Source organism: Lagopus muta, chromosome 7 (genome assembly GCF_023343835.1).
Source record: "Lagopus muta isolate bLagMut1 chromosome 7, bLagMut1 primary, whole genome shotgun sequence".
NCBI classification, from domain to species: Eukaryota; Metazoa; Chordata; class Aves; order Galliformes; family Phasianidae; genus Lagopus; species Lagopus muta.
Window position 1 is genome coordinate 37,819,395 of NC_064439.1, and position 12,369 is coordinate 37,831,763.

The 12,369-nt window shown below is 35.1% G+C and overlaps 1 protein-coding gene across 7 annotated transcripts in view; it reads right to left on the reverse strand.

Annotated features, from left to right (window-relative positions):
- SLC4A7 (solute carrier family 4 member 7) overlaps positions 1 to 12,369 on the reverse strand; it is a 95,241-nt gene that overhangs the window by 9,076 nt on the left and 73,796 nt on the right. For all 7 annotated transcript variants that reach the window (XM_048950703.1, XM_048950701.1, XM_048950705.1 and 4 more), the window contains 8 exons: positions 11,088 to 11,262; positions 8,498 to 8,631; positions 7,715 to 7,960; positions 5,924 to 6,029; positions 3,967 to 4,128; positions 2,831 to 2,944; positions 2,243 to 2,404; positions 1,732 to 1,983 (listed from right to left, as the gene is read on the reverse strand). In XM_048950703.1, coding sequence (XP_048806660.1) covers positions 1,732 to 1,983; positions 2,243 to 2,404; positions 2,831 to 2,944; positions 3,967 to 4,128; positions 5,924 to 6,029; positions 7,715 to 7,960; positions 8,498 to 8,631; positions 11,088 to 11,262 — 1,351 coding nt within the window. The remainder of the gene's footprint in view (positions 1 to 1,731; positions 1,984 to 2,242; positions 2,405 to 2,830; positions 2,945 to 3,966; positions 4,129 to 5,923; positions 6,030 to 7,714; positions 7,961 to 8,497; positions 8,632 to 11,087; positions 11,263 to 12,369) is intronic.

Consider the following 12,369-nt stretch of genomic DNA (forward strand, 5'->3'; position numbering starts at 1 on the left):
CTTTTTTCCTCACTAACACAGTATTTCCAGAGCACATGAAACAATATGAAACCATAACTATTAATTTTTTCAGGGCTAAGTTTGCAGTAAAATCAATTTAAAACTTATTAAGATAATGAAGCTGTCCACCAATTCCGGTAGCACCTGCATCAAACATGTGCAGCCTACACAAAGCAAATGAAGCCTACTTTGCTACCAAATTGATTGAAATTCTGAGTAGAGACATCTTAATACAAACTGCTGCCATCAAGCCTGAACAAAAGCCTTCACTGAAACTTAAAATAGCGTGGAATAAAACTATGCCTTAGGGATTAATTACTGTCTGTACATGTATTAGATGGCTTCTTTACCATGTGCTACGTAATTTGACGTGCTAATACTTCATTAGCATTAACTTCTACTGAATTAAGTCAGCATACATTCACACATGAAACAAAAGCACAGAGTTTGCAGTTCAAGGTATTGTCTTCCTTTCTTCTTTTAAACAATTACAGTCACTCACAGTGAAAAAGAAAAGTATTTCACAGAATGAATTGCAGTAATCTCATTCATATTACCCTTGATCCCATAACAAATGCAGGTTTTGCTTTCCAAGAATCAGCTGCTAAAAAGAGGGATAAACACCAGGGTTCAGCAATCAGCATCTTCAGCTTTTGAGCAATAATAAATTCATTTTAGTATTCCTGATTTTGATTCTGATAGTCCGTTATACAGCTCAGCTCCTGGTGGCTTTTCTACCAGAGATTGTTTGATCTAAATATTTGTTTATATATATCACCTTATTGTTTTCAAATCCCTAATGTCCTCAACAAACGGCCAGCTATTTTATATATATGTTATATATTTATATAATTACTAACAATAATTTGTAATTAGAATTACTGAACTATGGCTGTATGTTCACGGGTTTATCTTCTACTGTGACCTTTTCTTGCACAGCTTAGAAGCTATCTGAGAACTGAGATGTGATCTCTCTTTGAAGAGACTTTTACGAAGTTCTTTAAAGATATTAGCAATTATGCACTTCACGGCATAACTACTACTTTGTCATTTAAAAGTCAATTGTGGGTGTTTTTTTTAAATTTATTTCTCTCTCCTAACTGCTGGAGTTCATGCAATGGAAGCTCACTGAACTAGCAGAAATTTAGAGAAAGTGAAATTTAGAGGCTCTAATGTGACTCGCAAAATCTCTATTTCACCTCCATTTCACAACACTCTGAAAGCGAATCTTTATATTTCAGACCTCAAAAGCAGCTTAGAAAGGTAAAAAAGAAAGAAAAGTAGGCAATGTCAATTCTGATTATCACTTTTTGAACTCGATTTCTGTCTGCTTCACTGGCCACATTATATTACTTCTGCATAAGTAACTTTAACACACTCCTTTTTTCCCTCTGTTTATATATTCACATAAGAATTATAGAACTATTCTGGGTAACAGATTTGGGAATCTAAAACAACAACAACAACAAAAAAAACATCTAGCAAGAAAATCATGCAACACAGACAAAGGTTGCTTTCTTCTCTACTCACTATACTTTTAGCTTGTTCAGTTTTCCCACACCTTCCTCCACTGGTTGTTTCCATTCAACCAGCACCAAAAACATAGTTTGATAATGGATCTAAACATGTATTACTTCATTTAAGAAGACGCATTGACATTACAAAATATTATATCCCACTAAGAAAATAAAAAGCACAAAGAAAATCCAAGTGTTTTGGTAAAACTTCTACCTTTAACACAGAGGTCATGAACACTGACAGCCCCATCAGGACAAAAATCATCAATCCTGTCACTCGCTGCTCCCGGATTCCCAAAAACTTTGGTTGCTCTCCTGGTGCAGAACACTCAGATTCAACTTTCAGGCTGTTAACATGACTTATAGACAGGACAGTTGCTGCGACAAACCAAGGTAAGCCCATTATGGAACATACTCCCAACATAATGCCAACCATGAACAGATCAAGGTGATAACCACAGCCTTTCTGTGAAATCAAGCAAAGAAATGAATTATTCAATAAACTTTCTATTTATATGACACGAGATTTATCACTTACTTGGTAAATAACATTCATATGGAAGTTACAGATTTTTAAAGTGCCTGCAAAATTACAGTCACTCCATATTAGTCAATATACCCATCTATTTAGTAGCTGCTTATTTTGCAGACTCAGAATGGATCTGATTTAAAATAAACATGACTTATACAAAACTACAGGTTTGTGAAAATGAATAGACTTTCACCTTCAGCTTATGCTCTTTTCTGTTTATAATAACAGCTGTTATTTGCTGATCCATGAAAATCAGAATGGTACAGAGTAAAGCAGGAACAGCAGCTACCAGGAGCGTCCACCAAGGATTGCCTCCAAGAGGGTCTATGAACCATCCTCGGTCCTTATGTGTGGGCTGGAAAAAATAAACAAATACTCACTAAAACAAAGTAAAGATTTCATTGCTACACACATTACCTGCAGTGATGATGTAAACAGTCTCTTAAATATGAGCTTTGATTTTTTTTTCCCCCCAGTAGCTTTGACCTAAAGACTGACTCACTGCTAAATATGAATGTGATATGGAAAAAAATTGAACATCCATTCCATTTCTTTATTTCTGCATGTTTGCAGTAAAGACTACATACATTTCCTTAATACTACTGCACGAAGCAGTGTTTTGCCAGGAGAGACACTATTCAAAACAAAAAGGGGAGATTACTTTAACTACAATGAAAGTCAAAAAGTTAAATTCCTGTTTTTATTTAATACTACTGTTCTACTGTCTATGAAGCTGCAAGCATTTAAAAGGCATTTTTTTAAAAAAGGATTTACTTCTTACTTCAAATTTCTCTGGAACGTGAAGCTTAGGAGATGGCACTCCTACTAGATAGTCAATCAAAACCATGATTACAATCGTCAGAAATACTGCAAAGTCACTGATAGTAGAACGCACCTATAAAGAGAAAAACCTGTGTCAACTCTTGTTGTTTCATCATCATAATTCATATCAGCAGAAAGAAAATCTACTTCCCTATAAATAGTGAAGTGTAGTGAATAGTGAAGTGAAAAGTGTAGTGAAGAATAGTGAATACATCACTGAACATTACATGCATTTTATTTTTATGTTTAAATTTAAGCTGCCTGCCAGCATACCATCAAGTTGAGTATTCTGTACAATAGTTCATCTGATAATCCCATTTAAAGTTATCTAGTACAAAAAGCAGATTGCTTCACATTAACTTCTTCCTCATTTTTCTGTCCTTTTAGCCTGGCTGAGAGGAGGGGTCAGCACAACTACTCTCCTGGAGCTTAATTTAGTAAAACCACTAAATTGTGCAGAAATCAATAATAATACAGCTGATGTTCCATTTGTAGGGGAAAGATATTTTTTAACAAATTCAGGTTATTGAAGGTGACTTTGTTAAGAATTAGGAACACTCTGTAGGTACAAGGTGAGGTCCAGAGAAGATCTACCCACTTTATTTTGCCTAGTAGAAATATATTACATAAATTGGCCCAAGGACTATCGTTATACTGTCTTCTATTAGAAACAGTAATCCCCCTCAGGAACAACTCAACACACTTCAGACATCATCACGCTGGAGAAAGTAACCAATTATTCTACACTACTAGGCAAAGGAACCAGGAAAATAATCCCTCCAGATGCCACTAGCCATTAGTACGAAACACAGACTTGCTCAGATATTCTTATACCCCAAACATCTTGTTCCAATGGCAAGAAAGAATACTAAGTACTGAATTTGCAGCAATTGATTTCTTTAATATCTTAATTTTTTGAATTTAAAGGAAGTGTTGCTTACCATCTCCTTTTCTATCTTAGAGGAAATACGGTTAAAGTTACATTCTCAAAACAAAGTTCTGAAGCAAAACAAATTCAACCCTACTAAGCCATATTAATGTATTCTATACTAATATATTTACCACAAAGTCACAGTCATCTCTAATTGAAATTACCTTAGTTGGGAAATAGCGTTTGGTCTTGAACTGCTTAAGGAAAGAGGAGAGGAAAAACGTTGTAAAGAATAATATGACAGACCAGAAGAGAACATCTGGAATATATGGTCCATGATGGCCACAAGCAGATCCTTGAAACACACCATGAAATTCTATACATTCCTGCAAAGAGAGAAAAATCCTTCAATTTCTAAATTTTTAGTCATTTAATATACTCAAACTTGTAACCTACTAATAGCAAATACATTTAAAAACCTTCTTTTGGAGATCTGGCAATTCTCTCTTCCATCAGTAACTCAGCCTGAAATGCCCAAAAAAGCTGTCTGTTCCAGAAGAGTCACGGTAGCAATTATTCATCTTTTTCAGGATCTCAAAAAGCCCCAAATAACTTTTTTTTTTTTTTTTAAATCACATTCACCTAATTTCTATTCTATTTTCAATGCATCAAAAGACTGAACACATAAATTAAGGCTGAGAACTACGTTCAGGAAAAGCAGACTATTCACTTTCAACTTGCTGAACATAAAAACGAGATGTCCTCAGTTTCACCTCTATTCTCGAGTTTTATACTGATATGATTAAAGGAAAAATGGATTCTTAGAAAATTAGATTAATCCAAATGACAAAAAAAAAAATCTAATGTAGCGGAAAAATATTTTAAGTAACAGAACTGAGTAAAAAAGAAAAAGTCAAATCATCCTTATCTAAAAGGCTCACTGAAAGGCAAAGGGAAGCAGACACAGGGCACAAGGAAAGATGAAGCCAACAAAGCTGGAAGTAATATTTCAACAGCCTAGTTTTTAAACAGGCTTATGAAAATAAGTAAGTTATAGCTATGTAAAAAATTATCCCAACTAAGAACTGAATTTAATTATAAGCACCACAAAATTTTGGATCAGTTCTGCCTGAGAAAAATAAAATTGCTCAAGAGAAAGTAAAGTTACATAAAATAAATAACAGAATATAAAATAAGTTTTAAATACTGCATTCGTTGCCTTTTTGGGTAATTACAATAGATTAGGAGAAGACAGGTGACATGCAGAAAACAGAACAGGTAAAATTCTAGTATAACACTGAGGCTTTTAAAAGTATTTTTGCTGTGCAAAACACCTCCTAATTTCAGTGTAAGCCTCCAGATTCAGACACCAGCAGAGCCCATGTACGGATATTTAAAATTTTAAATATCATTTTAAAATTTTAATTATATCTGGAGAAGGGTTAAGGAGGCACACACAGGTAGCAAATTCAACACTAAATCTGCAGCAAATGCAAATTATACTAAATGTATGCGCAGACCAGATGCTAGGACACACAAAGTGGCTGTAAACATCTACGTTTAGGTGACTGATCACATGCAAGGGATTAACCAGATGTGGCTGCAAAATATCCAGCTCAGAAATTACTGCTTCCACGCTTATTCTTGCGAACATGTTTTCTTTTAACCTCCGATTTTCCAAAATATTATTTTCATCCCATCAAGTTTTAAGTAGTTTCTCACACACTTTTATACCTATGTCTATCATAATCTAAAGACGTGTACCTGCTAGTACATTCTAACTTCAATTTCTACCTTTGCACTTTCTTAAAAATATTTATCCATCCTTTACAGGAAATAAAAGGAAGTTATCTCCTGTTTATGCTCATCATATCCATCTGCACTTCAGGAAGAAGACTGCTCTGCCACCAGTATTCATGCGGCTATCTCAAGCAATCCCATTCAGCATACCAGTATTTACTGTCACAAAATCAATTATCCCAAACAGTACAATGACTGCTTAGCATTACGGGTGCAATAAAAGAACTGCAAACACAGTTTTAAATAAAACAATGCTATGAAAAAGTAATCAGATAAGAAATATTAATCAAGTATTAAGTGTTGTGAGATTTAGTTTTTTGTTTGTGTGTTATGTATAAAAACAAAGAGACAGATACAGATATCTGCCTTTTAGATACTCACAGTTACTGTAAGGTTACTCCATGCAATAGTTTCCACAGATTTATTCATCTTCCCCCAAGCCTTCAAGGTTTCATTGCTGGGGTTCTGAGGCTCAGAACATACACATCTGAGGGCAAAGAAAGAAAAAAAAAAAAAAACCAAATGATATGCTTATAAGTGCAGTCTCTTTTCAGCTGGGACAGAGTTCTTTCATACGGAGTGTCTGGTATGATGCTATGTTTTGGTTCAAGGAGAAAAACAATGTTGATGACACACTAATGCGTATAGTTGCTACTAAGCAGTGCTGTACAGAGCCAAGGCCATTCACAGCAGAGCTGTGAGGGAATGGCCGGAAGGATATCCCTTATCATATAGCATCATGTGGAAAGTTTTCAAAGTGGGGGAGGGGAAAAAAAAAAAAAAAAAGGAAAAAAAAAGAAAAAAATGGGCCTCGACCAAAAAGACCTCGGGCCCCTTGAGAGCAGCACTGAGGATGGAGGATTCTGTACACCACACTTCCTATGCCCCACTGCAGGGTGCAGATTCAGTGCTGCACATAAACTAGAAATACATTCATAGCCAGGGTTTATCCCAATATTGTATGAAAGAAGCCAAGTACAAGTCTCCTCCTACCATAAAATGAACTATGATTGCAAGTGGGGAGGTGGTGAAGAAATGCTGAGAGTCACAAAGAAGTCCACACCAGAGATTTTACAGGTAGGACAAAAAACTTGACATATATCTTTTAAAGAATTAGAAGAAATAAGATATTGACTAATGATTAGCAGATGAGTTGTTAAAACAGACTAACACCTGAAAACAAAGTGAGTATACTTTATTCACGTACTGTGAAAGTGTTATCATTTGGATTTTTTATTTTATTTCATTCATCACATGTGAAGCAGTATGTGAAATAAGACAAAAATTCAAATAGCACCTTGTAACAACTTGGGTCCAAAATACACCATTATCTGACAGTTAACTATGCACTGACGATGAATCAAGGAACAGCTTTGATCAATTTGGTTTTAACTATGTGAACTGTGCAGATTTTTCACTATTAATGGGTAGCAGTCTCTCCTGTCAAGTGTAAGCTCTCGATTCAATTTAATGCATTTCATGAAAGCATATCCTAAGCTTGAAAAATGTACACTGAGGTGCAAAGGAAAGCAGCAGATCATCAAAAAATAAAAAAACACTGAACATGGTATGACAGACACTTAATGCTGATTTGACGGTTTAAGTGAACTACTCTGATTCAGAAGATGAAAAGAAACAGTAACTCTACTAAGGCAGGATATTTTTTAGAAGTGGTAATATTTTTTTTTTCTTTTATTAGAGAGTGGAGAAAAATAGAAAAAGAAATTCTAAAAAAGTCAAATATCCCTCATAATTGCAATAGAAAGCAACAGTGCTTAAATATGTTAACTCCTCATTTTAGCACAGCTCCATGCCTCTGCTGCCCAGAAATAATCCCCACCCAGGTGAGGGAAGCCACCACAATTTCCTGAAGTGCCAAGGCAAAGCTCCCGTCTAGCTAATGGAACGTAAGCTGACCTTTAATTAAGCTGCAGATAAATCAGGCATTGTCACCACCCCTCATCCCTTTAAACCACACATAGCTAACAGAAATTTCAATTCCACAGCACCCTGAATAGAATTTTTCAGAGATTTCTCATGCTCCTGCCACCCCCAGCATTCCTCCTGCCCTACCACTAAGAGGCACACACTGCAGTTTCATAAATGATCTGCCACTATACAATACACATTTTCCTTATGCACTGCACTAACAGATATGAACTTGATACTTACGAATATAAAGTCAGTCTATCCAAATTATTGTGCATATTGAAGGCATACACTTCTCCCAAATGAAAAAGCTTTTCCAATGCCTCATAAATAAATATGATGCATATAAGTGCTGCAAAAGCTTCCTCAGTGAATCGAGTGATGTAACAGACAAGGCTGCTGGCATCTGTTGCTACAAGCACTATGCATAAAAATGCAGTCCACAGACCAATGCTAGTTCGTAGGGAGAGGTAGGAAAGCCCATAATCCCTGTATAAAAGAAATCAAAATAATTAACTGAGTCTAAAATCATTTATTATCATATTCTATTTGAAAATGGATAGTGAGGACAAGCTCTGCAGGTGTTCACAACTTTACTCATCCCTGACTCTAGTTTTGAAGACAGTGGAAACTTTTATCTTCCTCTGGTACAGAACAACACCACAAAGTATCTCTAGGACTGAGGGTGCTACTGCCTTTCCCAGGAAGCATCGTGAGGATGTTCTGTCCAGAATAATTTGGATAGTTCTTCGCCAAAGGAAGATCAATCCCTGTCCACCCCTGCAGAGTCAAAGCCAGCATCCCCACATAAAAGAAGAAAAGTAAGTTCTAAGTCCCACCCAGTTCACCACTGGCTTTCCCACCAGCTAAGTGCTTCAGAGCTTTGCCAAACCACATGCACAGCGCAGTTTCTTGCTGCTGCCTTGATATCTTCATGGTCATCTACTTTCAAAATATATGTTTTCAGTTACAGGTATCTTACAGTCTCTTAGGTTACACCGTTCATCTGGGTATGTCACTACTTACCTGCAAAATTTAAATAATATTTTTTCAAATACTAGAACTGGTCCGGTACTCCCCAAAATAGTAAGAGGTTGCCCAGCAAAGAGAGAATAGGCAATCCCAGTTAACGAGGCTCCAAAGAGGGATTCTATTGCACTCTGTTCAGGGGAAAAGAAACCGCTTTGACTATGCTGCCTTTCAGGTTAGCACGTAGCATCACATCTGCATAAATACATTTTTAAGATGCGTTTACATAGAAACAAGACAAGATGTAAAAATATTACAATTAATATTAATGTTTGAGACACTGTTAGCACTGTTTTGCGGTAACAATACCAAGGACAAAAGGTTTGGAAAGCTTTGCTCTTGAGAATTATGAAGCCATCCAAAACCATGAGAACAAGTTATTAGTCCTGCTAACTAAGGAGGAAAAACATACCAACAATTACTACCAATTGAAAAACAAAATTACTCAATACATAGCATATGGAAAAAGTTCTCTCTTCCTGTAAAAAAAAAAATATATATATATATCTAAATATATAAACATATTACAACACACCTGTACTAAAACATGGCACAGTGTGCTGCATCAAGCTTGCATCAGTCAGCCAAGCATTACAAAACGAAACAACAAAACAAAACAAAAAGAATCGACAAGGTGGTGCAGGGGAAATTACTGAACAATACTCATTTTTGTATACATGACACCATAAATAGATGAGCTGTAAATCAATGTCCCACCTGGTAATGCATTTCTTTTAATCAAAGAAAGGTATGTATTTTAGTTCTTGATTTGCATGTTTTACTATAAATGTTATTTTTAGAAGGAAATGTTATAATGTACCTCAAGAGAAAGACTGGGCTTTCTAGAACCTAAAATGATGTTGTTGTAAAATATCTAAATATACCACTTAGAACTATGAAAATTAATACATCACAAATTATGGGGTTTGCTGTGGAATTTTCATGCATTTGCTACTTTGTAACAACATGAGCTTAAGAAAATAAAAATTATGCAAACTTGAGCCCCGTTCAGAAAAACATCTAAAACAGGTCAAAGGTGTTTGCTGAACTGGGGCTATTAAAAATAAAAAAGCATGCATCCTTTTTTCATTATGTAGAAATATATATACATATATATATATATAAATACAATCTCTTATTTAGCTATTGCCTTTCAACTACTGCTTTTGGCACAGTCAATGCATTAACCTGGGGGCTGTCAATCAAGGTGGCAGGGACAGGAATACTGTGGAGGTGATGACCTCTGGGAATGTGAGGAAAAGTTTCAAACACAAACTGTGTACCTTACAGTGTCAGCTACAGTGCTTGAACATGTGTGTGCAGTAACTAAGTTTTATATTCAATGATGCACACCAAGAATCTGAAGGCAGGAACAAACCCGCAAACAATTCCAGATAGCTAAAAGAAAGAAGGTATTTAAGAATCAAGCTTTAAAAGGAGAATATTTTCACAATTATATGGGGTACATTCATATATTATATCAACATTTAGATAATCACAAGAAAACCCATCCCTACATTTACAGTGGCAGAAATAACAAATGCAGAAGTAAATCACACTTTTTCCGTGCACTATCAGCTTGAAGAAAAACATCAATAAACAAATACTCAAGTCAGCTACATTACTTGAAATTGATAAAGGTTAACTAAATTTTAATTGAGTACATGTTTAAAATTTGGTCTAAGTATCACAAAGAATTTTATACTATTGTAAACTTTACCAGAATTTTAAGTTTGTAAAGGGACAATTCTGAATTTACCCTTTCCTTTCCCCAAAAGGACAGAGCCTTATTTCTTTGCAATAGATTTAGAAACACAAAATACACTTCAGACTAGTTTACTCACACGTCATTTAACACAAACTATAAGTTATTAACGTTGCTGATAGGAGTACTCCTTCCTCACTCCAAAACCTAAAGTGCAACCAAACATTTTGGTTAAAAAAGTGTTGGTGTTACACACTGCCAATGTAGCAGTACCAGAAGTTTATGGATAATATCCACGTTACTTTCAGAGAAGAGTATTTTCGGCTCTTAAAACTTATCTCTTTTTTATTTTTATTGATAACACACCACTAGTGAAAGTAAACACATATCCTGTCCATTGTTTAAATATACAGAATTGACTGCTGCCCGTAACCCTGTAGGCATTATCATCCTCATAGGCCTACTACTCAAGGCCAGTACATATTCTTGACTATCCACCTTGAGCCTCTGACTTTGCCTAAAGTAGGCCTAGTGGGATGGTGCACCTTTACTGCTATTCGTTCATTTTATTGAAGTAGCCAAAAAGAAGGCAATGCCCTTTCTCAATTCATGAAGATACTCTCCAATAAGGCAGGATAAACATTTTTAAATTTAATTTTATAATTTTATTTTTACCTCCACTGTGCATCTTCTCCTGTTCACATGGGTTCCCCACATTTTCCACAGCAATTACCTTTTGGGGAAGATCTGCTTTGGGGCAGGCTAATCAAGTGCTGTGGGTAAATTCTTCAAATACAAATATAAATAAACGAGACAAATGCACACAGTGACTTGCCTCTGAAGGTCTAAAAGCCTGGCCACTACCATTTTTTTTGTACTCACTATTCTGCCTTGTGTAGCTTCTCCCAGGAGCCCTCCAAAAGTGATTACAGGAGACATACAGGCACAGTATAGGAAAAGAATCGAGGCCAGGCACTGCAGGCTTAATGCATCCTTGAAGTCACTCAAGAAAAAAGGTGCTTTCCTTTGGATGTCAAGTATCAAACCACCAAAAAGCCTAAATAGGTGAGATGAAACTCGTCAAACTGTACACTAAAGGATTCTAGCTAGTTCAAAACTAAGGGCTACACAAAACTGCCAGTGCTTACTGCCAGCACAAATTAGCTATTTCATTATCCAGATTAAATCATAACACAGTTTAAATATACACGATAATCTTATCTATTCCAATTCAGTATTTTTCCAAAATATAATCGAACAGATCATCCACATTTATAAAAGCTGGCTAGAAATGCATATAATGGGCTAGATACTGAAAAGATACCTTTACAAATACATTTACCTAAGTAATGTTTAAAGGTAAACCTGATTTATGATACACAGAACAAGAAACAAGAGATATGCTAAACCTCAACCAAGACCACCACATTGATAATTGTTTCCATATCAACATTCCAATTGGTAGCTGTAGCTCTGTTTTTGATCCAAATTCTGTACATGGGTATGGTTAAGTCCGTAAAGATAATAAACCTGAATTTATTTAACAGCGAAAAATTTGGGTTATGGAGATATTTCTAAATGGTACAAACACGAAAACAAATATATATATTCATCAGTTGAACTGAGAAAGTTATTACCAAGAAATCAAAATGCATTTTGCTTTTTTTTATTTCAAGAATATAATATTAAGTAAAAATTGTATCTGCAAAAAAAAAAAAACCAACTGTATTTATTGTTGTACGAATTCTACTTTTTTAAAGACTTTTGTAATACATAATAGTTTTAACTAGAGATAACAGTGGGTAGAAATCATTCAGCTCCATATACTGTGTTAAAAAGGAAAGAAATGAGTATAATGAAGCCAAAATGGTTTCTCTTGCAAAAGTATGAGAAAGGTGCAAATCACTTGGATGTTTATCTTTTTGAAGACAAAAACTTTTTACATCTTTTCCAGATCTTTTCAGTTAGTATAATTACTTGTATGACATGAGGCGAAATCTTATCCAGATACATTTCCAATGTTTTAGAGTTTTTTGGGAAGTATTGCAGAACTAATAGAGAACAATAGTACAACTCAACTCAAAAATTCCTTCCATTTTATTTCAGATTTAAAAGAAACCTAACCAAAACTGTTTTTTTGTTTTTTTTTTTCCCACCACTTTGT